Raw genomic sequence first — 27,861 nt, 5'->3', positions numbered from 1 at the left:
GGGACTGTGCCTCCAGACTTGGCTGCCTCCCTGAGCCCACTGGTGGGTGCTTCCAGCCCTAATGGCTCCTCCATGGGATCAGCCTCTTTCCTCTGGCTGCTGCTGTTTGTAAGGCCACCTTGTGGGCTGGCCTCAGGGTGAGCAGGAAGAGAATCCATGCAGGAGGCACCAGCAAGATCCCTTGAGCTTGGAGAGCAGGCTGATTCTTACCTGCACCCCAAGCACTGCTGAGGAGCCAAGTATCAGATCCTAAGATGATGCACTAAGACAGATATCAGCCAGATCTAAAGCTTAAAATAAAAGGGCAAGCCTTGTGGTATTCCAGCTGCTCATCCTGGGGATGCTCCCTCTCCCTGAGAAGGGTTGAGGAGGAGTATGAAAAACCCCTGGGCCCTAAGGGTCTACTCACAAGTCCAAGGACTGCCTGAGCCAAGCTGCATCTCTGTTTGTAAGGATTGGAACCTGGGCTGGCTTTTGTTTTGGTTTTTTTTCCTTTATTGACCCTGCTGTGTCACTGATCTGTTATGTGACCTAGAAAAGAAAATGATCTCTCCCTCACACGGAAAGACAAAGGAACAGCTTAAGGCTCCAGCTCCTGTATCCAGGGAGCATCAGGCAGATGGACACTCTGTAATTCAGCAAGGTGATGACACTCACTCCGTGCCAAAGTGTCAAGTGACACTTGTGGGCAGTGTCCAGGCTCAGGGGGGGCCGGGCACAGCAGTGGTTGTGCTCTAAATCCCACAGCTCTGAGCCCCTGGGGCAGCTGCCCAGCTGTGTGTCCCCACACAGAGCCCCCATGGTGCCCCAGGATACCCAGGGACAGAGCCACCCCAGTGTTGTTCTGGCAGAGAGGGGCAGGACATCTCGTGTGAGCATTTTCCATGGAGCTGGCAAACGCCTGGCTGAGCTCTCTGGCTGTGTCTGCCCAGGCTCAGCCCCATCTGTGGTGCTCAGGCAGGGAAGCTGTGATGCTGCTTCTCAGAAGCCATCGGGTTTGACCTGTTCTGCAGTCACAGGCTGGTTTTTCAGTGTCTTTATGAAGAAGGATGAAGCAGGCATTAGCATGGGATGTGAGACTTGGTTGGGTTCCTCCTTCTGCCCGAGGCTTTCTGTCTGACCATGACGAAGTTGCTTTACTTTTCTATCTTTACAATGAAGATGGTATCTCAGGCCCTGAGGGAGGGTAAGAGAGAGTGCTGGAGAGTGCTGAGTGCACATCAAAGAGTGCTCCTTCTCTGCAGCAGGGGTGGGAAGCTTCTTACCCCATTGAAAGCTGTCCTGCAGCCTCCCTCTTTTGAAGTGCTTTTTTCGAGCTGGGTTTCATACAAGGCAAGAGCCTGCAGCTGTACCTTGTCCTGAACCCCACATACAAAGCCAGGCCTTGCTCTCATCCAAAGCACAGTCTGGTCGGTGGCTAGCATTTATTTAAATTGCTGTGAAGTGCAACTTGGATAGTGAGCAACAAAAGCGTTCTCTTGACAGAACATTAGCTTAAATACATTAAAACTTACAAGTTGCTCAGAGCACAGCTGTGCCATGGCCTGCAATGGGTGCCCTCCCTTCTCCTTTCCATTTGTTATTTATGCCTGAGTTGATGTGACAGCTATTGGGACTTCCCTCAGCCTGACAGGTGACAGAGCTGTCACATCTATTTTTGATGTGGCACATGCTTTTCTTTAATCATGTAAACAATAAATATGCCCTGAACTCTTTCTAACTTGGACCTGATCTTCAGAGAAGGGATAAAGCCAAGCCTGTTTCAGCTCCAGCAGCACAGCTCCACACCCTTTAACACTCCCAGGTGCTCCTGGGTGCTGTTGGACCCCACAGTCTGCATGGCCAAGGCTGGGGAAGGGCTCACAGCAGCACGTGTGTCCCCCTGGCTGGCTGGTGGCAGCTGGGCTGCCCTGAGCAGAGGGACAGGCTGGGGTGATGTGGTGTCAAGGCATGGGCTTACACCACGTGGGCACCAGCAGACACTTTTACTGTTGCTGGGGATTAGTGGCTTCCAGGACACAGCTCGGGGGTTTAATTTCCTAAGCAGCAAGAAAAAGGGGAATCTGTCAGGAAAGTGCAGAGACACACAGGACACAGGAGATGAGGCTGTTTAGGAATTGCCAGTCTGGCTCCCAGTCAGCCCAAACAATCAAGAGTCAGTACTGGGAGCTACAGGGCAAACAGGCTCTGCCTCTTGCTGGGGGTTGCTGTGCTGGGAACAGAACAATGCAGGGACACGTGATTGCTGGGCTAAGGCATCCACAATGAGTAGCCAATGCATCATGCTGGGCAGGAGGCCATAGACCAAAGTTTATAAAGCTTTATTAAACATTTTGAACAGCTGTGCAATGAACAAACAATACTCTGGAAGTTTCACAACCTCATAGCTTGAACTGCCTCAGGACAGCAACAGCCACTTCTGCTGCTCTCCACCAGAAGACTGAAGGAAAGACAAACAGATGGCAAAGGAGAGGGAAACCTTCAAAGTTTAGAGGTAAGTGTTTTGTGCCAACCTCTAAGGCTTCTCACAAACCAACCTCTGCCCCAGGCTGTAGACCCACCATCACCCTGGATTCTTGACATCCTTCTGCCAGGGAAGCTGGAGACACCAGGCATTTTCCAGCCTCTGCCCTTCTCTAGTCAGTAGCACCAGCACCTTCTGTCACCTCTGGCCCAAAACCATTATCTCTGAAAATGGCTGAAGCATTTACTGCTTCAAGCCATGCCTCCACCTCACAGATCCTCTCCTGCCCTGCCCACACTCAGCCTTTTGGGGTAACATGAGTTCAGTGGGGTAAAGTTCACAGTGGCTTCCAAAACCCTGTGTCTTGCAGCATGCTGGTTCTTTCTCCCAATGGTCAATACCTTGGTAAACCCAGGACACGGAGGAGGAGGAGGGGAAGAGAGAGTCTCTACTGCCTGTGAGGCTTTATAAAAGCAGCAGCATAAGTGAGGCTTTCAGGCTGGGATCTCGGAGCAAAGAGTTCAGAAAGCACTTGGGCAGTGCACACATCTCTTTGGCAGGCTGAGCAGGAGGAGATGACTCAACTGCCTCTGGCTCCAGCGGCTTTTGGCCAAGTCCATTTGTGAGCTGTTGCACTCTCCCTTGATCAGCAAGGTGGGAAGGCTGGCTCCCCACAAAGAGAGACTGAGAGAATCCTGTAGCTGTTCAAGCAGGATCAGAGGGCCAAGAGCCCTGAGTTAGACCATGGCCTAATGCAGACAAGTGACACACAACCCCAGCACTCCCAGCTGGGCAGGGGCCAGCAGCTCAGGCTTCCAGCAGTTCTCAGTTGAGGGCTGGTGTCTGCTCCCGGTGATACGGGAAAGAAAAAGAAAGACTTCTGCTCCTAAAAAAGCAGGTGGTGCTGCCAGAGTTCACACAGTAAACGAGTCGATTTCACAGGCAGAGTGGGAAGAATTTGCCACTCCAGTCCACGCACAGTTACAGGAAATAGGTTGTCCTTACTCCAGTCCCATACCCAACACCCCCCTCCTCCCCAGGCCCACCCCTTTTTTAAAAATCAAAACAAGAGCCCTCAGCAGACTGGAAGATTATGATTTTCTAGGTGCCCACTATGCTGGGGTCGTGAGCTGATTCTGGTAACTGGGATCCTGTGCAGTGATACAAGAAGCAGTTCCCCCAGCAGCTGTAGCAGATGAGGAACAGAGCTGCCAGGAAGACCAAGGCACAAATTGTGCAAGGTTTCCGTTCCAGGAGAAAACTGAGCAGGTAGAATCCCATGAACATCGAGTGACTGAACCACAAGGCTGGGTTCAGGGGCTTGGGTATGAGCAGGACAGGTAGCAACCACTGCAGGCAGTACATGGTGGCTGGCTGGGGCCTCGTGGGCAGTAGCAGGCAGATGTGCTCCAGAACAGGCTCCAGCAACTCCTCCCGAGGGCAGGCTGCTCTGCAGGGAGAAGGAAATGTCAGACTCTCAGAGAAATGCAGGGAAAAAAAAATCAACTGACATGCTTCTAAAGCTTCATTTACTCCCAAGCATCATTGGCTGATGGTTGAACTGCCAGTACTAAATCCTTGGAGCTGGTGGAAAGGTTCCTGCTTTCTGAACCACTCAGCTGGGGACAGGATCAGCTGATGCTGGTACAGAAGTGTATCCTGTGTGCTCTGTTCCTCAGGCCTTTATCCAGGCCAACAAGTGAGACCCTCTTAGCACAGTGCAGGAACAGAAAGGGAGAGGTGGAAATGGGAAACAAGCTGCCACAGCCTTCCCTACACACACTGATCCAAGACAGCCCAAAGGCTGGAGTGATGATATAAAGAAATGCAATTGAAGGGTGATCATTATGTAGAGCTACAGAGAAGTGTTAAGGAAGCATCAGTGTAAGGAATTGTTCTGCACACAAACAATAAAGGGTTCCAGCAGGACAGCACCAAATCAGCTACACATCAAGGTACCCAGGAAAGCCCCAGCAGTGTCCAGGCTGTAAAACAAAGGGGAGGACAGTCCCAGCTTAAAGATTTATAATCCTTGCCAAACAGCTAAGGTCAGATAAGATGAAGTATGTGAACAGATCAAACGGGGGGACAGGCTCAGAATGGCAATTTCCATTAAGTGCTGTAAACACAGGATTTCCTCACTTGGATTATTGTAAAACCCTCTGGAAACTGGGCTTTAAGGGCTTTCCTAGGCAGGGATGGCAGCACACTGCAAGTCCAGAAAACCTGCTCCTACCTTTAGCAACCCCCTCAATGACATTAAATGTGTGCTCTTTTGAGGCACTACAAACCCCTTCAAAAATTTCAAATGGCTTTAAAAACAATCAATGCCTCACCCCCAGCAAGAGGAGTCTGCTTGGGACAGCTGCTTGCAGAAAGCCTCGAGTGTGCAATTACTCAATGGAGCAGTGCTCCCTCAGAAGGATGAAGGGCTCAGCCCAGCCTGTCAGGATTACAGCTGGGGGTGGGAAGGTTAGTAGGATGAAGGAGTGAGAATGTAAACAAATAGCACATTCCACCGGCTCCCGTTGGCAGGAGAAGGGATTTCCTGGCAAAGGGAGAGAGAATGAGGGATTGCAGAGAAAAGCCAAGAGAAAACCACAGGAGGTTCTCTTCCAAAAGAACTCTGAGGTCAGACTTGTCTCACAGGTAGCAATGGGCTCTGCTGTCAGCAGCAGGAAATGCTGCCATCCTGAGCAGCACCATCTATTTTACTTTAATGTCAGTAGGAAAATGCAGGCAAACATCTCCAGCAGCACAAACATTATGTGGGGAAGTACATTGTGCTGGTGCTCCTGCAAGGGAGTGCTCTCCTGCAGAGAGAGCAGCTGGAGTTCAATTAGTAAAACTAAGCTACAGCTCAGTAGCCAAAGAGTAAGAAAAAAGATATTTTATGCTGCAATACAGATAAAGCCAAGCCACAGGAATAAAACTCCCAATATTAGTTCTGTTTTAGGCAGGTCACTCACTCACATCTTTAAGGGCAAGTCTAGTCCCAAGCCTTTTCTCCCATTTGTAAATTGGAATTAGCTATTACTCATTTCATAACAAAACAAAACATGCTTGCCTTTGTGAATTGCTCAGATGTCTCTGGAGTAAACAATACCACAGAAGTACTAGAGAATATTTTTGCAAGGGGAAGAATGGAGAGAAAAAAATCTAACAACAAATATTTAAACAGGAAGGTAACTAAACCCCATCACCCAAGTTTTCAATTCACTGAATGCAGTAAAGTTTTACTAAATCAATGATCTGCAGCTGCCTTAATCCTCCTTATGTTCCCTTCTTGAAGCTTCCTGCATTTTTTTTCTCACAAGTGCTCCAAACACCAAGCATTAAAAATCAGTGCCTAAACAACCATGTTATGTTTTTGCCAGATCCAGTTGCATCAGCTTGACTTCTGTGGCAATTTGTGTCAGCTGTTCTCAAAACTTTAGTTCAAAGTGCCTACTTTGCTTTGGGTTTCTGTATCCAGAGTAAAGAAACGGGTAAAGAATGTGTCTGTTAAGTAGCAAAAGGCTGAAACAAAGAACTAGAATTTTTCAGAACTAAAGTCACAAATCTCTCAGCTTTAATAGGGTCATATGTCACTACTGAGCCTTTAGCTCAATACAAACTTTACAACTGACTACAGTTAGAAAATAATTATAATTTGTGTTGTAGCTACACTTTGTACTTCATGATCTGGCCTCCTTGCTGCTAAAATGCTCTTAACAATAACACTCTAAATAATTAATTTTAAGTGTCTAAGCTTTACTTGAGCAGTTGCTACAAACACAAAGCCTCCTCACAACAAGTTACTCATTTTAAATATTAGTATTTCCTGCAAGAACCAGTTGCTTGTAGCAATGCAACCACTGCAGAATAAAGAACCATTTAATAGTAGTTATTCTTACTATGAAATTTCAATGCCAATGCCCTTCAACCTGCAAACCTCTTGGATTTCTGCCAAATGCAGCCATTCAAACAGCTGCTCTTTGTGTCTGTAGTCAGTTTGCTTTTATTCTCAGGAGTCCCTTCACTACCAAGCAGTGAAAGGCTGAGGATCCTTTGCTGTATCCCACAGCTGACCCTGGACCAAGCACTTATACAGGAGGCTGCCACAGCTCTGTGTCCCTCAAGGGACTTCCCACCAGTAAGAAATGTGCTCTTCACTAGAGATTCTCTGTACAGCTGGCACTGACTTCTCTTTACACTCTATTGATCCAAGAGAAACAGCACCTCCTGTATCAGCCCTTCACTGAGCAGGGAACATTCTCCTTCGTGCCCAGGACAGGCAGATCCTTCCAGAAGCCACAACAATATTTGGTTTTGCCTGGTTTCTCAAGCAAGGTGAAATTTGCAAATTAAAGATTCCTCCCTTGTTGTCTTTGTCCCCTTCTCACAACCCAAGCCAAAGATTACCATGTTCCAGAGCAAATAATAACCTGTCACCCAACAGGACTGGTTTCACAACTGCATCCTGTTTTCCCTCAGCCAGCTGCTCTTGCTCTCCCCTGCCTGACTCACCTCTTGCCTCAGCCAGCCCCACTGTCCCCAAACCTGCCCCTCATGTCACCTGATTTGGTGGCCACTCATGTTTACCTGACAGCTCCTTCCCACTTCCTCCTTTCACCCCTCCACAGCTCTTGGAGCCACTTGAACTCCCTTCAGCCCCTCAGCAGCAGAGCTGGTGATGCTCCCACTGTGTCCCAGCCTGATCTCCACGTGCTGCCAGAGCCTCCTGTGCCAGTTCCTGCAGGCAGAGGAGCAGCCAGGGGAGGTTCCCTGCACACCTCCTTAATAAGCAAGCACCAGCACTTCTCCACATGCTTATTAGCTGGCTTCCATTGCACTGCCAGCCCTCCCTGCTGTCATCTTCCCTCCCAGAAACATTCAGGTGCTACTGGTGTGTGTTTGTGTGGAGGATTTTGGAATTCCAGTGCAAAGGCAGCAGCAGACCTTTCCCAAGCAGCAACAAAATCTCAATAATGCCAGGTCTAGAGTGAGCAGCACAGAGCACTGCTCTGCAATGGATCAGTCACGTTTTGGAATAAATCCATGTGAGGAGCTAGCAAAGCTGTTCCTTCATATTCTACACCCTAATTCAGCAATTAACACACTGAGAGGTGTTCCTACACCACAGGTTGGCACATCAGTGTGGCAATACCAAGTCTGTACCTTTCTCAAGAACATTTGAATTCTTTAACAGTCCATTTACCCTGGAAGGGGAGAATAATCAGCCAGCTTTCCCTAAGCACTTCAAGGGTAAGCTTGTTCAGCCCTTACAAAGGCAGCCTTTAAGCCAGTGCTGTCCACACAGAACTCCCCCAGCAGATGCTACAGAAAGAGAGGCTGAGAGCTGCAAGGTCTGCAATAAAACACTGAGTAACCTTTTTATTGGGGCGTGCTGCTATCATCCTCCCCCTTTCCCAGAAGCTGAAATCCCTGCTTGTGATGAAAAGCCACACTGGTTAGATAAAAGTCTCTCAAGTCGTCCAGTGCACATAAACTGAAAAGGAAGGCTCAGGGATGTGTTTCTCACCTGTCTGCTTAAAATTGTTTTAACCAAAAACCCTGTCACAAATACTAACTGATGCGTGTGGGCAGTGCTTCACACCAACTCAAATATCACACAGAACCCAAAACAGCTGCTGGAAAATACACAACAGCTAAAGCACTGGGACAAAACGAGAGCTGAAGAACTATCAAGTGACAAGTTGGAAGAGTTCAGCTAAGAAAAGCAACAGCAGACCAGCTTCCCAGATGCCAACCCTCTGTCGTAAACCCAAGAACCATAACTGCTCAAACTTTAAGACCTATTTGCAGCAGGGATTAACTTCTCTGGGTTTTTTTTTTTTAGCCTTGCCACTATTATTTCAATTTTTTTAAAAGCTTTATCTGCTGGTATGACTCAGCTGGAAAGAGTGAGTCTATACTTTTTGGCAAAGGCCTTAGCCTAGTCTTGGATCATGCCTTGGACACTTTGTGTAGAGTCAGAAATGGTGCAATATAATCACAACAGCTTCCAAAAAGAGCAACAAATCCTTTACTAACCAAGCCTTGGGGTTAGTATTCTGATTTCTCATGCTAGACACAAGCCAAAGCAACACACTTGGTGAAAAGTGGAGGCTCTCTGTTGAGCCACTCTTGTCACCACTTCCAAAGCTGCCTCTGAGCTCCATTCCTGATGGGAATGGATGAGCTTTTGTCCAGGGGCAGTGCCCACTCCATCTGCAATGCAATGCCCTCCCAGCACCAGGGTGAATCCTTCTCCACCCATGAGCAGGAAGGCAGAGGAGAGATCCAAACTATAACTAATTGTTTTTCTCAGAGAGCTTGGAATGAGCCTGAAAATCATCAGGAGTCAGAGGAGCAGAAGCTTAAGTCAGCCAGCTCTGTGATGGGAAGAGATGTCAGCAGCCACAGCTGCCATCTGAAGTATTACTACTTCCATTTGGACTAATTAATTTCTTTTCAGAGGTCCTCATTCCCACCTTCTGCCTTTAACTGCCACAGATCACAACTTCCAGGCCCATTCCAAGTTCCCTGAGAAAAGCAGTTTTAATTTGTGCCACTTTTCTACCTTTTGTGCCTTTAGCAGGCTTCAGAGGTCCAAATACAGCCTGATAAGGATAAGTTTTCTGCATCTCAGCAGGCTTCAGAGGTCCAAAGACAGCCTGATAAAGGTGAGTTTTCTGCATCTCAGATGAGGAAAGGCAAAAATGCTGTTTGGGCAGCTATGAGGAGTTATGACTTACAGTTTGAAAAGACAAAGGTTACTGCACTATGACAGTATGACAGTATTTGCAAGGTCCATTGAAATGTTTCAGTACCAATGAAGTATGGGAGAGTTCAGCATGCTGTGGACTGTATTTAGAGCTTGTTTTTCCTCTTCTCTTGCACTTGCATGTCTGGGATATCATGAGCAATGTTCGTATGACAGCACAGCTTGTAAACTCACTTTGTAGCTGGCTTAAAGCACGTATGGGTGCTCGGGTAGGGTGCCTGGCTAGGTACAACAGTCTGTATTCACAGACTATCACAGAATACCCCGGGTTGGAAGGGACCCACAGGGCCCATCCCAGTCCAGCTGCCTGCACAAAAGCTTGTCAGAGCATTGTGCTGCCCTGGGGAGGAACGGGCCCGGCTTTCCTTTCAGAAGGCGCTAACGAGAGCCGGAGACGTTCGCGGCCGAGAGCAGCAGGAAGGGAGGGAGGGCACACCAGTGCTGTTATTTCCATGCTGGCACCGAGCTCGGGGTCGGTTGAAGCCCTTGCCATCCCGGCGCACTCAGGGCTCCGAGCGCGGGGCTCCTCGGCCGGGACAAACCTTCCCCCTTTCCCCCGGCCGAGCCCCGGAGCCCGCAGCGCTGCCCGCTCCGCCAGCCCCGCCGCTGGGCCCCGGCCCGTACTCACCGCCTCACGCCGCCATCCCGGGGCCGCCCTGAGGAAGGAGGGAGAAGCCTGCCAGGCCTCCCCAGGCGGCCGGGCGGCTGTCCCCGGGAGCGGGGCTGTGCCCGGAGCGTTGCCGGCCGCGGGGCGCTGCTGCTGCCGCTGCTGCTCGGCCGGCGGGGCGGGGGCGCGGGCAGCGGCCGCTCCTCAGGCGGGTCCGGGCAGCCCCGCGCGGCGGCTACTGCGCCTGCGCGCACGGCGCTGCGCCTGCGCACGGCGGGGTGGCGTTGGGAGCCGGCCGCGGCCGGATTCGCGTTTTGTGAAGAGATTTTTGTGTTTGTGGGTGCTTGTAATGAGCCGCGCTTGGACTGTTCGGCCTGGAGAAGAGGAGGCTGAGGGGGAGAGCTCAAGCGCTGCTTGCAGCTCCCTCACGAGGGGCAGCTCCGCTCCTCAGCGCTGCTTATAGCTCCCTCACGAGGGACAGCTCGGGTCTCTTGGCTTTCACGAGCAGTGACAGGAGCCGAGGGAATGGCCTGAAGCTGGGCCAGGGCAGGGTTAGGCTGGATTTTAGGAAAGGATTTTCACCCTGAGGGTGGTCGGGCACTGGAACAGGGCAGTGGGCTCAGCCCTGAGCCTGAGTTGTAGAGGCGTTTGGACACAGCTCTCAGGCACAGGGTGGGGTGTCCTGAGCAGGGCCAGGAGTTGGACTCGAGGATCCTGAGGGGTCCCTTCCAAGTCAGAATATTCCGTGGTTATTATTCCATTGTGTTTGCACGCTCCATTGCACCTTGTGCTGCCTCAGAGCCACGGAGGACAGCAGGGCTGGGCAGGGACCCCTGCAGGGCATCCCTCCCGGCCATCCCTCCCAGCCATCCCTCCAGGCCCCTGCTCCACTGGGTCCCCTGGAGCACAGTGCTCTGGACTGTGTCCATGGGAATATTTCAGTGCAGCCTGTTCCACTCATCCATGCAGCAAAGTTCTTCATGTCCAGGTGGAAGTTCCAGTGTTCCTGTTACCTCATCCCACTGTTCAGCACCCTGGCTCCATCCTCACAACACCCTCCCTGCAGCTGCTCACAGGCATTGATAAGCTCACCTCTCTGTTGTTTCTCCTCCATCCTAAACAGCCCCAGCTCCCTCAGCTTTTCCTTATAAGAGAGATGTCATCCTCACAGCCCTCCCCTGATTCGCCTCAGAGAGCTCCATGTCTTTCCTGTACTGAGTAACCCAAGGAAAGAAGAAAAATAGTCCAAGAAAAACAAAACCAAAAACCCCAAAGACCAAGATTTGGCATTTTCACAACCATTTAAAACCCACCCAGCCACAGTCACAGGGCCACCCACATTTCCCACAGTTTTCCACTTGGCTGGCCTGGGTATTTTTGATAGTTATGATAAGACCTGCTCTCCCAATGGCCCTTCAAGCGTGTATCCAGCCTGGAACAATTTCCCTCTGCTCTGCCATTATTCTGGGCTGACCTTTTTATGGGGTGTTTAAAATTCCTGGTTTATGGCACTGCACAGGAATGGCCCTAAAGCCTTTGGCTGATGCCAGCTCTGACGGTTCATAGTAAAAATAACTACTGGATGCAAGCTATGATTCCCATGGCACTCAGGGGACTTTCAGGATCCCACCCAACACCAGCAGCGAGCAGGCTTCACCCAGGGAACTGGGCTGCTCCAGCACATGCTGCTGGTTGCATTTTGCAGGACTCACACTGGATCAAACTGATACAATTTGAGGTCTCCAAATCCTTTTGCAAACTGTAATGTGAACCCTCATGCCTAAGACTGCTGTGGGATCTGTGTGCTTGCTTGGGTTTTAGTTGTAGTTCCAGCTTTCTATCTCTATTCCATTTTGCACTTGTAGCCTGGCTGGCAGGGCTGTGAGCTCCCAGCCCTGTGGCACCTTTTTCAGCAGGCAGGAACAGAGAGGGATCATCCAAAACTCGTATTTCAGCAGGCTCTGCAGGCTGCATGGAGCCATCCAGTGGAGTGAATCTGTAAGGAGTTGCAGAGTAAAAAGCATCTCTGGCTTGGAAGGTAATTCCAGGCTAGTGGGAACGGCTTGTTCTGTGCAGAACAGGAGGCCATGGGGTTTTTATGGCTTTTCTGTTCAAGCAGAAGCTTTTAAAGGACCTCTGGCTGTGCTCTGCTTTGGTTCTGGGCAGTATTTCTTCCAGTGATTTCCCTGTCCTTTGTAAGATTGTCTGTTGCAATCACAAAAGCCACATCTGAGATGGAAAGGGTGGAGCTCTGAAAGCAGCAGTGTCAGAGGCCAAGGAGCACCACCACTGACCTCCCACTGCTCTGGGTGAACCACAAGGTGGTAATCTGTGTTTTGAGAAAATAACTGAGGAGCACAGTGGTGCCAGTGCTCCTGCATTCCCAGCCCAGGGCTGGCTGCAGCTCAGCACTTGGGGTCTGCTGAGCCAAGGCCCCCCAAAGCTCCAGGGACACTGTGGGTGCACAGGAGAATCCTGTGCTGTGGCAGAGGGCTGAGCAGGTGGAGGGTTTCAAAATCCTGCAAATAGAAGTTGTGAGCAAGAGAAGCTTTTTCCTGTGAAAGAAAATAAACCCTTGCTGTTGGTGAGGGGGCAGACATACCCTGTGCCCAACAATTAATTTGCAAACTGGCTCCAGTGTGGCCAAGTGTGACAGGACACATATGTGTGAAACAAGGCAATTGTGAAAGGTGAGATGTTAGAGCAGATGAATCCCTGCAGATCAAACCCCCTTGCCTGGCCCTGCCTGCATCAAATCCCAGCTGATCCAGGCAGTGTGCTACAGACTGGGCAGCTCACAGATTTAGAGGGTCAGCTCTGCCCAGGAGCTGAGAAAGCAAAACCAGCCAGGAGCAGCACAAACGTACAAAACACTCCAGTTTACTTCTAGCACCATACCCAGCATGTAAGTTACACCTCTCCCAAACAGAAGTCTTTTACTTTTCCCAGTCCCACAGCAGTGCAGTTCAGTAGTCAATGGGCTTAGAGCCATTTCCCATCTTAGCAATGGAAGCGATCTCTCGGCTTATTGGATCCCAAAGAGAATTCCTGGCAGCAAAACACAACAAGCTGCTTCCAGCAAGACAAGAGGCAGCAGTGCTCTGCTGTCTGTCTCCCCACAGAGCCCTGCAGGCAGTGCTGGCTGCCCTGGCCCCTCTCAGAGTGGGGGCACCCCCCTGAATTTTCGGATGACGTTGGCCAGCCGCTTGGCCAGCCCGCCCCGGCTGGGCTCCTCCACGTGGAACGTTCTGGTCAGCAGGTTGTAGAAGGAGCCGTAGCACACGGCCACCACGGTGCAGGTGAGGCAGATGACGTTGTAGGGCATGCTGAAGTCTGGGGTTGGCAGGTTCACCAGCAGTGGCTCCGTGTACAGGCGCACAAAATAGCTGGAGCCATCGGAGGAAGGAAACCTGGAGAGTGGGAGAAGGAAAGGCAGGGTCAGCCTGCACAGGACCAGTGTTTGTGCTCACCAGAGAGGATGAGAGCAGCCACAGCCTGCAGGTTGTGGCACAGCCCTGCTCCCCAGCACAAGCACACTCACAGTGAGGTGAAGAGAGGGCTCTGCTCCACATCCATGTCCTTCATTGCAGTGACACTGGGCACCAGGGCACTGAGCACAGATGAACTAAGGGCACAAAGAACACGCCAGTGTCAGCCCTGGCAGCAAAGACATCTCCAGAGACCTGGGCAGTAAGTTCCATGCAAAGCCCAGAAAGGCATGAGGAGCTGAGGAATGTCATTACCCAACATAAAAGCCGTGATTGGGGTCAGGTGGGTACTCTGTCCACTTCAGCAAGGCCCTCTCAAACTGGATTGTGATCTTGGTGACGGAGTTGGCTGGCAGCTGGATCAGCATTTCCAAGAGGTGAGGCCGGCTCCGGTCCTGGGCTGGCTGGTAGTGGATGTAACCTAACCCCAAAGAGATTTCCACACTGGCACCAGGGGAACCTTGTCCCATCTCACATTGCCTGGACATCTCCCATGAGGTGGGTGCTCCTGCTTCCACTGTCCTGAGAGTGGTTTTCTGGGCAAGTGAAGATGCACCCATAGCAAAAAGCATGTGTTAAAACTAAATTTAGCTGGCCTTTAAAGCTACACACCCATGACGGTCAGGTATTCATATGGAATGGTATAAATGCAAAATAAAACCCAATTATCAGTTTTAAATTGAGCTTCCTGCGCTACAAAAATTAATTCATGTTGGTTTAAACCCTTATTGGATTATCAAACACTATCCATGTGCCTCTTATAAATAAAACAGACTTAATGATTTCATCTGCTGTGAGCACTGAACCTGGGCCTAGGAAAACATCCTGAAATATTTTGTTTCACAATCCAGTTTCCCAGTGATCACTGGGACCTGAGGGAGGGACTAAACCATCTTTGGAATGAGCTGCTCATGCCAAGGGAATTGTGTGGCATGTGCTGCTTGGAGGGTTCACTCACTGGGCTTGTTTTCCTTCCCTTTGGTGATGATGGTGAGGGTGTGCACGTAGAGGCGCAGGTACCAGGGCACAGTCTCCAGCAGGATCACGGGGAAGGCTCGGTAGGGGTGGGTGTTGTAGATGAGGGTGCAGATCTCCCCGGTCTGCAGCCCGTACCCGCCCACGTAACGCTGAGCATGGAGCGTGGGAATGGGCATTTCCGCTGTGGAAGAGCAACGACAGCAGAGGGGTGATTTTCAGCCCTGGAGCCCTGGCCAGTGGTGCAGGTGAAGTGAAGTTCTGCTCACTCACAGCTGTCTTGGGGCCGCTTCCACTTCAGCTGCACATTGAGGCTGCGAGATGTGTTGAAGAGGGAGGGGCTCAGCAGGTCATAGACAGCGTAGGTTCTCCTGTCTCCCTGGACAATAGCTTCATGTACTGATGTTGGAGGGGGGGACACTTCCAGCAGCTCCTTTTCCTGAGGAAAGCAAATGGACCATGAAAGGAAAAAGTGCCCCTTTTGAAGAAACTGGCAGCACAGTGCAAAGTCCCTCCAGGTAGCCCTGAGCTTTGCCACCCAACAGCCAACTCTGTGCTCTCCCCTCAGCCCTGCTCAGAGCAAGGAAATCACCTCCCAGTGTTAGCCCCTGAGAGGCCAGGCCATGCAGAGGTGGAGGTGAGGATGTTTCAGAGCCACATGAAGTGGCTGAACTGAGGGAGTAGGGGATGCTTCCTGGCCCATGAGCTTACCTTGTTCTTGGGGGAAATGTCAACGTAGACTTTGCTCTGCGATGCCAGAGGACACGTGTCAGTCAGCGTGCGAGAGAACATCTTAAACAGGGACCAGTCTGTGGGAAGCAAGGTCAGCTGGCAGGTCAAGTGCTGCAGGCTGGGAGTACTCCAGCACAGCCACCACGCTTACCTTTCTTTCCTTGGCCACTGGAAAAGAAGTCAAAGACCACAGTGAGGGTCTGTCTGAGCTCCCAGGACATAGCCAGGCAGGAGGCATCCTGGACAAGAGACAAGCAGCTCTGATCACACCTTCTGGAGGGGGAGGACACCAGGATGGAGCTGGACCTCCACCAGGATTACAAGATTTCCATTGGGGTTACCAGAGGAGGAGGATGACAGCTGCGTTAGACACAGTGAACCCATCACAGGGTAGCTGAGCAAACCAGTGTGATACTTTGCAATGTGACAAGGGGGCTTTGGATTTTCTCTTGGGGAGCTCAGGGAGGGAGCTGAGCCAGCACTTACCCTGCAGATGGGGCGGATGTGCACTGCCTGGGAGTGGTAACTGCTGTGGAACAGGCGCTCGGCCTTCAGCAGCACAGCCAGCCCAGCCTGCAGGGAACAGAGGAGAAACTCAGCCCTGCCCTGTCCTCTGCTCCCACCGAGAGAAAGCCCAGAGGGAACCTCCCAGTGCATGCTCCCAGATTGCTGCTGGGAGCCCAGCTCCATCAGGAATGGCCCAATTGGGCAGCAGGACTTGTCTTTACCTTTGAGCCACATGGCAGCAGCTTCTTCCAGGGGGTGAGGTTCTCTGTGCAGACAACTTCCCTGGGCAGGACAGCGTAACGCAGGAGATGGTGATCTGTCCCTGGGCAGGGAGAGGCAGGAGAGCAGGCTGGGATTGCTACAGCCATGAGCACAGCAGCAGTGTTCCACCCTCAGTGTGCCCCACATCCCACCACCCTCACAACATGCCTGAAATGCCAAGAGCTCCACCAGAAGTAGATCCCACTCTGTTCAGAGTGACTGGAAAGAATGGTAAGGATACATCCTAGCAGATCTTCTTTTGTGAGTGCCTTAAATCCTGTGGTCCTCACTGTTTCATAAAACATTTTTCATAGAGTCAAGTAAGGGCCGGGGAGCACCTGCCATGTATTACTTGTGGGTCTCCTCTGTTTAAATCCAAGCCTTGTTTGTAGGGAGAGGAAATCCTTTCTAGGAGAGGTTAATGGATGCTGTTGTACACACCCAGACCCAGAGTCATTACAGGACCTGCACTTGGAATGCTGGCAGTGCTGACAGGGCAGAACTAAAGTGAGAGAGCAGAGCCAGGCTCACCATTGGCTAATCCCAGGGGTTTGAAGGATGCTGTTGGAATCACTGTGTTGGTCGAGTCAATGAAGTTGAGAGAAGCACAGAATATTCCCGAAAGGATGTTACTCAGTTCTTTCCAGGCTTTGTCAACACTGCGTGAGAACAGACACCAGAGATTATTCAGCAGCTCAAATCCTTGAAACAACAAGTGTTAAGTTAGTAACATTCAGTAAATACAGCAGGGTGACCACACTGGGTTACCAAAGCTGCATGGAGAGTGCAGAGACACTGCTGGGCTGGCATTCTCCAGCTCTCCTGGTATTTTATTCTGACACATCAGATCTGAGGGACACACAGCAGGGCCTCACAGGCATCACACAGCCAAGGGACATGGCGGTGGGCACAGCTGGTATGTGGGGAGAGAGGCCAGGGGAGCAGGGAGCACACAGGAGGTGATATGTGTGAATGGGGAAGGGGCTGTGAGGCCCAAAGCAATGCCTTGGTGCAGCTCCAAAGGCTGACCCGACCAGCAGACAAGGGATGGGAGGAGAGAGCTCAATGAGTCCCCACAGGGCTGCTGCAGCTTGAACAGGGCTGGTGTGCTCAGGGAGATGGTGACAGGTACTGGATGGGAGTCAAAGGAAGTGAGTCATGGATGAGAGGCCAAGATACAGCCCCACTGTATTAGCGCAGGAGGGGTCCTGCAATCCACCCTGAACCCTCATCCCCCATGCTGTTTTCCCCCAATGACACACACACCCACTGCTTGGTTAGATCAGTGTTATTTCTCTCTGTGCCATCGTTAAGTGCTTGTCATCACAGAGCCCACAGGGGAATTACTTGGGCCTTTAATGAACAAGGATTTGCCCTCAGCACCACATCCTGTCCCCATACAGATGGGGTATGTTCTGCGGGTGTTTTAGAGCTACTCCTGGGCTCTTCTTTCCAGCAGACATTTTTCAACCCAGGAGGCGTGCTCACACACCGTGGCTGCCTCAGGTGGGACAAACAACAGCTCCTGGGAGCAGTGGCCACAGAGGGGACCCAGAGTGACAGATCCATGGCTGGGGTACCTACTCGGTGACCGTGGGCTGGAACCAGACCCAGAGCTCAGCGCCAGCGGGTGCCTGGAGGGGCGGCTGCCCCCAGTAGCGGGTGCGCCAGAAGCCCTGGGTGAGCGCGAGGTGCAGCTCCCGCACGCCCAGCGCTGCCACCAGCCGCCCCAGCGCCTTCGGGAAGAGCCTGTAGTGAGAGACTGCGGGCAGCGTCAGTCCCTGCCCCTCGCATCCCCGATCCCTTCCCGACATCACACCAGGGCCTGCCCCAACGCGACATCACTGGCACTGCCTCTGCTTGTGCCACCACACTCAGTCCGATGGCGTCACGGCCCCGAGCCCCTCCGTGTGATGTCACCGCTCCGTCCCCACAGCCTCGCTCTGCCCCGTCCCTGCTCACCTCCCCCCGCCTCTGACGTCACTCCCGACAGTGACGTCATCGCTCGATACAAACCATCACGTCGCGCGGTCCCTCCGCAATAGCCCCGCTCCTGCGCACCGCCCCAACCAATAACAGCGCGGTCCGCCCCCGTGCTAGCCAATAGCGACGCGGTCCGCCCCCGCGCCAGCCAATAGCGGTGCGGTCCGCCCCGGCCGGGCCCGCCCTACCTGCGCCCCGCTGCAGGTCCGCGTCCCAGCGCGTGCGGAACTGGAAGGTGGCGGCCACATCGCCGGTGGGCAGCGGGCTCAGCAGCAGCTCCTCCCGCAGCGCGTCCCGCCTCTCCCGGCCCGCGTCCGCCCGTCCGGGCCCGGGCCCTGCCGCCGTCAGCAGCAGCAGCAGCAGCACCGCCGCCGCCATCCCACCGCCCGCCCCGCCCCACGCCGCTTCCGCTTCCGCCGCGCCGGCAATGGCGGCGCTTCCGGGAATGCTATGGAGACGCTGTGAGCGCCGGGCTGTCCCGGCCTGGCACCGGAGCCCCGGCGGGGAGAAGCGCCAGCCCGGCTGTGCCTGCGCCTGCCCCAGCCCCGGAGCGAGCGCCAGCGCTCTCACAGAACGGCAGAAAGGACCCCAGGGGTGATCGCGGTTATCTCTGGTGCTGTGAGGGGGGATCGAGCGGCTCTCCGAGCGCTCCCTCCGCCACTCTGAAATCGGGGCTGAGGGGAGGCCCTGGCACCGTCCCAGCTTGGGTGGTTCCCCCGAGGTGCCCCAGGACGCTGCGAGGGCTGTCGCTGTCCCCAGGTGATTTCCACTGCTCAGCCGTTCCCGCGGCTCTCCCTCGCTCCTCGGCTCCTTCCCGCAGGGCAGCGCCCACCTCCGGGTGCGGAGCCGTCCGGGAGCGCCCCGCTCCCACACCCGCCTGCCGGGGAAGGGAACGGCGGCCACAGCAGGACAGCGCCGGCGGTGACGGTCCGATGGAGCTCACAGCATCTCCGTTCTCCCCGAGATGATTTGAGTGTGTGATGATTTGTTCCAGTAGGAAATAAGCATGAAAATTACAGCAACGTGTGGTTGCAACTTACCAGCTGTTGGTTACCCACTTACTTGCCCAGATCTTAGGTCCTCATGCAAGTTAACTTGGAACTGACAATGTGATTCAGTATTTGTGAAGAATAAGGATTTACTTTATATCTCTTTTCCCCCTTATTGCTAATTAATGGCAACACATAAAACCAGAAAGTCAGTATTCCCAGAAAAAAAATATAGGTAATATTTACATAATATTGTTGGTTTTGTTGTTTTTAGTTTTTTTTTACACTGGGCAACTCCTTGCAAGAAGATACTGGTAGGTAATAAAGGTTTCGAATTTTGGAAGTGATCAGCCAAATTAAAGGTAAAAACATCCATCTAGAGCTAAGTACCCTATATGTAGGTAGAGAAGTCCCTGTGCTACAGCCTGAACAGTCATGAAGCCTGCCCCTTTTTTCTTGATCAATTCCCCAGCTTAAGGCAGCACATGCCACACATTTCTGCTGCACTCGGCTATGGGGCACTCCAGCTGGTCCCACAAAGTGCTGGTTGACACAGGAACAGTGCAGTAATGTCTCAACACCCCTGGGGAGCAGCCAGGATGAGGAGAGCATTCCCTGCTTATCTGCCAGGCTCTTTTCCCCGTGGTGACCACGACTGTGCTGATGCAGGGGCAGGGACAGCGCTTTCCTGGCCTGCAGCCACTGATGGTGGCAAGAGGCCTGTGGCCAGCTTTGTGCCCAGCTTTGCACCAAGTGGGCTGTACAGTGGCCTCATGGTGGTGGTGTTTTCTGCATCCTGTGGAGCAGCAGGGGGGAGCAGCTGCTGCTGTTCTCTGCTCAGCCCACCTGTGCTCATGGGTGGTGGTTCCAGGTCCCGAGCACCCCAGCCCTGCTCAGGCCAGCTGTGTCTGTGCTGGCTCTCCCTGCAGAGCCTGAGTTGCTCCCCATGGTGCCCTGCAGCCCTTCCCTGCCAAGGCCTGTGCTGTCTGTCCCTGCCCTGGGCACGGGAGCCAGCCCTGGGCTGTGCAACAGGAGATTTCATTTGTTCATGCATAGCACTGTGAGCACACTGGCTCTGCACTGCTCTCCCTCCTGCAATCCCCTCCGAGCCCTCAGCCCCCAATGACACACACAGCCACTGCTTGGTTAGATCAGTGTTATTTCTCTCTGTGCCATCGTTAAGTGCTTGTCTGGACAGACCCTTTGTCAGTAGGGCAGGGGGAAGGGGATCCCAAGGGATGGCTTTCTGGAGGTGGTGGGGCTGTGGGAGGCTGAGCATGTTGGAGGTGGGGGGATTGAAGCAGGGAGTGTTAGCAGCAAAGCCTGAAGAGTTAATTTTGGGAGCTTACAGTACCCCTTTCCTTCTCCTTTAGCTGCCAGGAGAACACATGGAGGGAGAGGAGGGGAAAACCCCCTCTCCCCTGTGGCAGGGCAGCAGTCCAGGATGGGGTTCACTGAGCACCAGCAGCTTTTCCTTCTGGGCTGGCCAGTCCATAGGGAGGAGGCTGGGAGCAGGGCAGAGCTGCCTGCTAGCTCCTCACCACCTGCTCTTTGGGACTGTCCTCCTGCAGCTCCTCCTCATCCGACTGCACCACGGGGGTCTCGGCCCCCTCCTCGCTGGTGTCCAGGCTGTTCAGGTCCGTGGAGGCAGAGGAGGTGGAGGAAATGCGAGATTTGCTCTCGGCTGCGTTGGGCACTTGCAGGGTGATCTCCTCTGGGCACTGGCTGGCATCTGCCCCTGGAGAGGAGAGCAGTATGAGAATGAAAAAGGCTCTTGGAGGTTTATTGCTGCCTAAGCTTCATGGATGGCCCCTGCAATTCTCCCTCCTCAGTGGGCTGTGCATTCCTGACCACTCCCCACGTGGCTGCTGCAGCCATTCCCCACCTCACACCCCCGGCTTGGCTCAGGGCACTTGCTGCACATTCCTTCCACGTTTTTGGCAGTGGAGCCTCTTCCATCTTGCCTGAAGCACGGCTCAGAGCCACGCTGTGTGAGGCTGTTGGCTGCAGCAGTTGTGAGGAGACCTGTGGTTTGACCTCACTACAGTGTGTGAGTGGGGAGGAATGTGCTGGCAGCCCTTGCTTTCCCTGCAGACCCCAGCCCAGCTCCCTGGGGTGGGGCTGGGAGGTGGGGAGGTTCTGCAGCCTCCCTGCTCAGCACAAAGGGCTCTGCAGCATGGAGGGGACCTTGGGAGTTGTGACAAGGCACTGGCTGCTCCACAGAGTCATCAGGACAAGGGAATTTGAATCCCACACTCTGGAAGGTGCCTGGGCTCTTCTCTCTTCTGCAGTACAAGGAATTTATAGGGGTCTGGATGTCTGGGCTGAGGAGGTGGATACTGATGTGAAATCCAGTATGAGGTCCCTCCAACTTCACAAACCCAGCACCAATATCTGCCTTTGGGTGGGTGTGGATCTGCCACAGGGGCTGAGAATGAGTCAGTGTGGGCACTGGGGGCAGGAAGGGCTTCCAGCCTGGCCCACAAAGGGCTTGGGACTGCACATACCTGGCAGAGACCCAGCAATGCTGCTCTCCTCTGTCCCACAGCCCAGAAACACATCCACAGTGTCCTGGTCTGACAGGTCCAGCACATCCATCTGCTCCAGCATGTCCACGTTCACCTCCATGGAGGAAATGCTGCCTAAGGGGGCTGCAGAGACAGAGATCAGTGAAAAGGTGAGTGATAGTGCCAGGCAAAGGGCACCATCAGCTCTGGGCAGGCAGGACCCTGAGGTGGGAGACCAGCTAAGGAACTGAACTCTGCTTGCTGGTAAGAGATGCCAGGAAAATCATGTTTCCTTAAAACATCCCTCTGGAAGCCCCTGCTGTGTCACTGCAGTCCTTGTCCCTGCTCCAAAATGCAGCCTGCCCAGAGCCAGACCCTACAGGGCACAGCCTGGGTACCCATGTGCCTTCAGTGGAGGGGTGTGAGTGACCCACAGCACACCCACACACAGCCACTGTGGCCCCACCTTGGCTCAGGACATGTGTGTCCTGTTTAGGCTGGGGATGTCCCAGCAATCTCCAAGCCCTGTGGCACTGTCCCCTGTGGCACTGTCCCCTGTGTCACACTCCCAGCCCCCTGCTGGTGCCCACAGCACGTACGTCTCCGATGCTCAATCTGCAGGTGGGACATGGGGAAGAAGAAATCCACATCGTGCTGGAAAACCTCCTCAAAGAACTTCTGTCTGTCCCGCAGCTTCAGCTGCTGCTGCTGCATCTGCTCTGCGTCCAGGTTCCGCTGGGCCTGCTCCATCTCAGCTGGGGAGAGAAGGCGAGGAGAGCTGGAGCAGGCAGGGCTGTCTGAGCCCTCCTGCCTGTCCCAGCTCACACTGCATGGCTGGTGGTTCCCTTCTGCTCTGCTTTACCAGCACACATTGATTTAGTCACCGTGGATGGATGGATGTGACACACCAGAGCAGCAGCATCACCAGCACCTGTTGTGCTGGAGCCTCAGATCCCTCCCTGAGGTGCAGGGGAGCTCATGTGCTGTGCTCACAGCTGCTGAAGGGAATTCTCAAGGGGGAAGGGGAGCCGCGGTTTGCACATTTTCAAGTTTCAGTTTCCCTGCTACCAAACGAAGGGCTGTCTGTGAGTGCTAACCAGCAGGGGAACTCCCAGGGTCAAGAGCTGGCCTTAGTGCTCCAGGCTTTCTGGCTGAAGGATGTATAAGGAATGAAAGGATCTGGCAGCCGTGTCACCCCTGCCCGTGCACAGCCCTGCCTGTCACACCCCCGCCAGCACCGTCACTGTAAATGCAGCTGCACCCACGCTCCAGGCTCACATCCCGCTCACAGCCAGCTTGGCTTCTGCCTGCACAAACATTTTCATTCCTGTAATTCCTCCAGCAGTTCACTGCCGGTGCTTGTGTCCCCAGCTCACGGGAGGGAGTGATGGGAGCCCTTGGGCTGTTGTTGAAGGAGATTGTCGTTGCATTCCCTGTCTTGGTAACTTCCTTTTGGGCTGGGTACCCAAAATAGCAAGTGGCACAGAGAGACTGTGGCTGGTGGCCCCAGCTGTTCCCAGGCTGGTGTTTGACCTCAGCCATTCCACATTTCCTTTTTGCTGCACTTGGCCCAACCGGCACAAGGAAAATGTGATGATTGGAGCAGGCAGTGTAATAACCAAGGAAACCAAACAAACATCCTGCGCTCTGCCTGAGCACAACCCAAACCCTCTGCTCCTCCAGGCTGGGGAGGAGGGAACAGAGGGAGCAGCATCCCCACCCTGTCTGGCAGAAATAGGGGCAAGGACAGCAGGGAGCTGGGTAACAGCAGCATGGAGCAGCACAGGAGCCATGCAGGAGAGAGGTGCTGAGCCTGGTGAGATGCCATGGAGATCAATGTCACATCTTCCTGAGAGCTCCTCCAGGGCTTCTCTGCATCCTGTTTCTGGGGCATCCTTCAGTGAAACCCATCATCTGTGGGTGCTGCCCCGAGGGCTGGGCTGTGCTGGCAGCACCACGTGGGGATGCACCGTGACTCAGGGCGACTCACCACACACTCTGGAAGAGGCTCTGGTCCTCTTCTGGCTGCTCACCTCTTCCTGCAATGCCTGGGGCAGCAGTCCAGGCTCCCTGAAGGGCTCTTTGCCTTGGTATGTCTGACCAAAGCCCTGGTGCCAAGGCTGAGTGCAGGGCCCAGGATGGTGGTGCCAGGGAAAGCCGCCTCACCAGGTGGCTGCAGCCTGGTGCTGCTGGGGTACACAAACACCTCCAGCCTCCCTGCGCTATCTGCAGAACAGAATGAAACCAGGGACAAGGAGGGGGTGATCAAGGCACTGATTATGGAGCTGTCTCCCTTCAGCAGCTGGCTGTCCCAGGCAGAGCTGTGCTTCCCAGCCCAGCTGTGCTGAATCCATGGCACACTGCCGCAGTTCACCACACCGAGGGGAGCCCATCTCCAGCTGTACAGAGGCTGTGCTGGCTCCAGGATCCAGGGTGACAGACCAGATCTCCATGGGACATCTTCCAAAGAGACCTCAGTGTGGAGCTAAGGACCAGTGTCCAAATCCTTCTGCAGCGCAAACATAAAATAAAGCAGAAAGCTCTTGTGTGCTGTCCTGAGTGCCATGAATGCGGCTGCTCCGGGCTGTAAATGCTCTCCCTGCACGTGACCGATACTCGCACTAAGTGTGCTTTGGGAGAGTGATGACGGCGGCTGGTGGCAGCATTCCTGTGGGCGCCGGGGTTTCTCTTGAGGGAGAAATTAGCAGGACCTGTTTATGAACTTGTTTTCGAGCTCTGCTCGGGGAGTTGGGCACGAGCACTGAGCTCCCATTATGTAAGGAAGGCCGGCAGCGGGAGGCAGCAGCTGGGGCTGCGCTCGGCCCTGCCTGACCCGTGACCGCGGTGGGAGCCGGGGATGGAGCCTGCCCCCCTCGCACGGCGCTTCCGAGCGCAGGGGGAGCGCACAGCCCCGCCAGGGCGGCCGCCCCTCGGCAGCCCCGGCCGGGAATAAAGGAGCGCGGCGTTCCCTGCCGCGGCCGTGCCCATGTGACGGCCGGTCACACTCGGTGGCTGTCAGCCGCCGGGATTGTCTCATCCCGCTGGCATGTTCCCACCGCGGGACACGTTAGCGCACACAATGCGGCCCCTGTGCACCGTGGGGGATCTGTCGGTACCTGCTGGTGGCCTGGCTTTTATTACCATTGTCATGGTTATTGCTGGAGCCCGCTCAGGCGAGGGGCTGGGGGCTGATCAGCATTCCGAGCCAGGCTCTGCCCCGCTGGCCGAGCCTCCCAGCGCGGCTGCGGCGGCTCCGAGCGCCCCGCTGCCCTCAGATCCTTCCGGCTCTCACGGCTCATTCAGCGCCGCTCGGACAGCAACCGGGGCCAAACACTGCTGCGGAGTTTGGGCAGGATTCCCCGCGGGGATTTCCTCTCACCTGCTGCTAGGCAGATGGCCGCAGGGTGGGCTGTGGGCCAGGAGGATGGCCCCGGTGGTCCCTCTGCCCTGCCAGAGCGCACCAAAGAGCCACCACCGCTCGCCTTGTGTGGGCTTGCGGCCACGCTGTGGTGGGGAAAGGCGTGGGAGGGCTGGGAGGCAAAGCTCTGTCAGCTCTCCCATCCACACCTTCGCCAGAACAGGCTTGGGAGAGGAGCAACTTCTGGATGCACTTTGGATAGGGCAGGGGCCAGATAGGGCTGGAGAAGGCTGGGAGCGCCAGCTCAAGGTGTACTCCGACCCAGCTGCCTTTCTGCTGGGAGAGAATGCACTTTTCATCCCTCATGGCCATCGGGATCCTGGCACACCCGCTCTGTGCCGGTAAATGGGAGGGGTGTGTTTGGGTTGGGAGAAGGATTGTTAGTGAAGGCACAAGGCCAAGAGAGGATGGGAATGGCCTTTTCTTGAGGCCACGGCTCTGCAATATCTTGCAGTGGTTTCGAGGGATTTAAAGAAGGTCCTGAAAAATCTGAAAAATAATATGGGCTGTGGAAAGGAGCAGCAGGTGCTGGCAAAGTGAGCAGAGTTTAAGTGGGAGGTTACTCCAAGCATGGACAGTTCTCTGGTGAATGAAAGGGCTGGAGTAAGAGCCTTCCTGGAGCCCTAACCTCCGATTCTGCTCCTTCAGAGAAGTTCAGGATGCCCCAGATTGCCTAAATGCACCTTCCACACCCCCAGGTTTGCAAGGAGATGGGTGGGGGGCAGTGCAGCTCCTCAGCTGCCTCAGCATCTTCTGGGAGGCTGTGCAGAGATGGCAAACCTTTCCCTGCCCCCCTGCCCCAGCACAAACCCTGCAGAACAAGGATAACTCCCAAGGGCTTTCAGCTCCTTCAGCCTTGGGAGAAGCGGCTGGCAAGGAGAGCTGGGAATGCCCAGAGAATCACGCAGGGTCAGGCCACGCAGAGATGGGATGCTCAGATTCCAGCTGCCTGAGTGTTAATGCCCTGCACAGTTCTCCATCGGCACGTCTGACCTCGTGTTGCAGCACAGCAAAAAATAACCGTGGTCCTGATGAGAGGAAATGCACCGGGCGAGTGCGAGGGAGGCAGTGGTTTTGGCAGGGCTGCTCGCTGGGAAAAGCAGGGAGGGGAGGGAATGGAGAAATGGAGAGAGAGGACACGGCACCTCGTAACCCCTGTGTGTGCCGTGGTTTCATCGCCTGCACTCCTCCGAGCGATCTCCAAATCCCCTGCGTCTCAGCACTAAAAATATCCTTCCCTGCCGCCCGGAGCTCTTCGCCGGCGGAGGCTGTGTCATAAGACCCTGCTATTTGCGGGGCCCTGCTTCCTTTCACGCGAGGAGAAGCATGAGAACGGAGCAGCGCGGTGCCCGGGGCACGGCAGGCACAACCCGGGCACGGTGCCTGGCAGGCTGCTCCTCCACAAGCCCGGCTCCCCCGGCTGCCGCTCGCCACGGAGTTTGCTGTGCCCAGCATCCTCAGCCCTGCGGGCACGGGGGGATCCGCTCCTTCCGGCAGCCACGGCGCTCTGAGAGCTGCCGATCCCCTCCAGAACAAGCCCGCGACCCAACAGGTTCCCGAGCTCTGCCGCTTCCCAAGCAGGTGTCCCTCCAATCCCCCGCTGCCCGAGCATCCCCGTCCCGGGCACGGAGCTCCCGGCAGCCCCGAAAGCAGCGGGGCCGGCAGCAGGTTGGTGCAGGAGGAGCTCGGGGTTTGGAGGCTCCGGGGGCAGATGGGGCACAGGGCTTGGCCAGGGGCATCAGGTGGGCGCTGCGGAGAGGATGGAGGGGATGTGGCACCCCAGCCCTGCCCGCCCGCCCGGTGCCTGCTGCCATCCCGCCGAGCCCACCCCGCGGCCGGCACTTACCGGGCAGCCGCCGGCTGCGGCTCTGCGCCCCGGGCCCCGACATGCGGCTGCTGCCAGCGGAGCGGGCCGGGCCGGGCCGGGCGGGGGGACGGGGATCAGTGCGGGCCCCCCGCCGCCGCCGCCGCTCTCCCAAGGCGCGCTGCGGGGCGGCGCTCGGCGCGGCACGGGGCGGAACCGGCGCGCCCATTGCCGCCGCACCGCGGCCGCGCCTCCCGCCCGCCCGCCGGGTCCCGCTCCGCCGCTGCCGGGGATGGGCTCTGCCGTGCACACGGAGAATGAGAAGGTCCCCGGTACCCATGGAGGGCAGGGTCCCCGTGCGCCGTACCCGCGTCTCTGCTTTGCGGGACCCACGGGGTGTCCCCATGCAGGGTCCCTGGTCCTGCAGAGGGTCCCTCCCCACCACAGCCGTCCCAGCGCGGTGCTGGGTTGCAGGTGCCTGCCCCGGCAGGAGCTGTGCCCCCTGGCGGGAGGTGGGCAGGGGGAGGCGAGGGGAGGCAGGAGCTGTGCCTGGGCAGGGAGAGCAGTTACCATTCATCATGCTCGCTTTTTCTTTGCTTATCTTCTCAAAATGCTCAGCTCACGCATTCCCGCGCAGAGAGGACAGCATCATGTGTTGATGGGCCCTCCCCATGTCACTCCTGGCCTTGTGAGACCCTTATCCCCGGCAGACCCCACTCGGGGCTGCTTTCTCCCACGTTCGGCCCTGCACATCAGGGCCGCTCCTTGGCAGGGCCGAGGGCTTGGCCGCCGCCTCCTTCCTGTGTCTCAGCAGGGTGAGTCAGTGCCGCGCCGTGCCCAGCGCCAGCTCTGCCCGGAGCCCGGTCAGTGCCAAGCTGGAGCGGGGGACATCCACTGTGCCCTTTGCTGGGGCTGGAAGGGAGTTTCCAGTGTCTGTGGCGCGTCCCGCCTGTCCCGTTCTCAGTGTGTTCCTCTCGCTGTCTGCATAACAAAAGATAACTATTGTTTGTGTCCCAGCTCTGTTTTGGCTACTGTTGCTTTGCTGTCCCCCCTATTTCTCCTGGGACCTCCTGCTGCCGAAAACCGGCTTTGTGTGGGTACCCGGAGCCGGCACCCCGGGGGCTGGCTTCAGCTTTCACGGTGGTTTTGAATTTTGTCCCCATAAATGTTTATCCCTGTCCATAACATTCCCAGTCCTTCCTGCCTGATGTTTGCACATAGTTTGGGGTGCCAGCGCTGCGGTTTGGGGGGACCAGGCTGGTGTAGCACGAATGGGGGATTGTGGTCTCTGAGCAGCGGCATGACCAGATCTCTGCCGGGTACCTGCCTTGTTCACAGCTCTGTGTGGCCCCGGGCA

At 55.0% G+C, this 27,861-nt stretch overlaps 3 protein-coding genes across 5 annotated transcripts; all 3 read right to left on the bottom strand.

Annotated features, from left to right (window-relative positions):
• Positions 1 to 2,296: 2,296 nt before the first annotated feature.
• On the bottom strand, positions 2,297 to 10,067 carry BLCAP (BLCAP apoptosis inducing factor). Its single transcript, XM_064730242.1, has 2 exons — positions 9,862 to 10,067; positions 2,297 to 3,914 (listed from the first exon to the last, which is right to left on the bottom strand). The coding sequence occupies exon 2, from the start codon at positions 3,827 to 3,829 to the stop codon at positions 3,566 to 3,568; it is 264 nt and encodes an 87-aa protein (XP_064586312.1). The 5' UTR covers positions 3,830 to 3,914; positions 9,862 to 10,067; the 3' UTR covers positions 2,297 to 3,565.
• Positions 10,068 to 12,704: 2,637 nt separating this feature from the next.
• On the bottom strand, positions 12,705 to 18,193 carry PIGT (phosphatidylinositol glycan anchor biosynthesis class T). Its single transcript, XM_064729714.1, has 12 exons — positions 17,975 to 18,193; positions 17,388 to 17,565; positions 16,335 to 16,462; positions 15,764 to 15,864; positions 15,522 to 15,608; positions 15,187 to 15,274; positions 15,015 to 15,112; positions 14,577 to 14,742; positions 14,287 to 14,487; positions 13,584 to 13,749; positions 13,382 to 13,465; positions 12,705 to 13,250 (listed from the first exon to the last, which is right to left on the bottom strand). Exons 1-12 carry the CDS (start codon positions 18,162 to 18,164, stop codon positions 12,998 to 13,000), a joined length of 1,740 nt encoding a protein of 579 aa, XP_064585784.1. The 5' UTR covers positions 18,165 to 18,193; the 3' UTR covers positions 12,705 to 12,997.
• A 1,724-nt stretch (positions 18,194 to 19,917) lies between these two features.
• Positions 19,918 to 27,319, bottom strand: DBNDD2 (dysbindin domain containing 2). 3 transcript variants are annotated; one of them, XM_064729717.1, is made up of 5 exons: positions 23,662 to 23,956; positions 23,316 to 23,508; positions 21,882 to 22,037; positions 21,283 to 21,426; positions 20,165 to 20,513 (listed from the first exon to the last, which is right to left on the bottom strand). In XM_064729717.1, exons 1-5 carry the CDS (start codon positions 23,740 to 23,742, stop codon positions 20,305 to 20,307), a joined length of 783 nt encoding a protein of 260 aa, XP_064585787.1. In that variant the 5' UTR covers positions 23,743 to 23,956; the 3' UTR covers positions 20,165 to 20,304. The 3 variants fall into 3 exon arrangements, with proteins under 3 accessions (XP_064585786.1, XP_064585787.1, XP_064585785.1); XM_064729716.1 differs by lacking the exons at positions 23,316 to 23,508; positions 23,662 to 23,956 and adding an exon at positions 27,075 to 27,319 and having other exon boundaries at positions 19,918 to 20,513; XM_064729715.1 differs by lacking the exons at positions 23,316 to 23,508; positions 23,662 to 23,956 and adding an exon at positions 26,547 to 26,748.
• Between the last annotated feature and the right edge of the window lie 542 nt (positions 27,320 to 27,861).

Source organism: Zonotrichia leucophrys, chromosome 20, assembly GCF_028769735.1.
Source record: "Zonotrichia leucophrys gambelii isolate GWCS_2022_RI chromosome 20, RI_Zleu_2.0, whole genome shotgun sequence".
Lineage (NCBI taxonomy): Eukaryota > Metazoa > Chordata > Aves > Passeriformes > Passerellidae > Zonotrichia > Zonotrichia leucophrys.
This window is presented reverse-complemented; position numbering and strand designations above follow the sequence as displayed.

What these genes read in the sequence shown, in the direction of transcription:
- BLCAP (XM_064730242.1), bottom strand. Translation starts at nt 3,829, where the DNA reads ATGTACTGCCTGCAGTGGTTGCTACCTGTCCTGCTCATACCCAAGCCC.
- PIGT (XM_064729714.1), bottom strand. Translation starts at nt 18,164, where the DNA reads ATGGCGGCGGCGGTGCTGCTGCTGCTGCTGCTGACGGCGGCAGGGCCC. An exon ending in ACCCCTGGGATTAGCCAATG is followed by an intron (nt 15,865 to 16,334) that starts GTGAGCCTGGCT and finishes CTCCCTGCCCAG; the next exon opens with GGACAGATCACCATCTCCTG. An exon ending in AGCCCTCTCTTCACCTCACT is followed by an intron (nt 13,251 to 13,381) that starts GTGAGTGTGCTT and finishes CCCACTCTCCAG; the next exon opens with GTTTCCTTCCTCCGATGGCT.
- DBNDD2 (XM_064729717.1), bottom strand. Translation starts at nt 23,742, where the DNA reads ATGTCCCATGGAGATCTGGTCTGTCACCCTGGATCCTGGAGCCAGCAC. An exon ending in CTGGAGATGGGCTCCCCTCG is followed by an intron (nt 23,509 to 23,661) that starts GTGTGGTGAACT and finishes TCTGTTCTGCAG; the next exon opens with ATAGCGCAGGGAGGCTGGAG. An exon ending in CATTGCTGGGTCTCTGCCAG is followed by an intron (nt 20,514 to 21,282) that starts GTATGTGCAGTC and finishes TCTCCTCTCCAG; the next exon opens with GGGCAGATGCCAGCCAGTGC.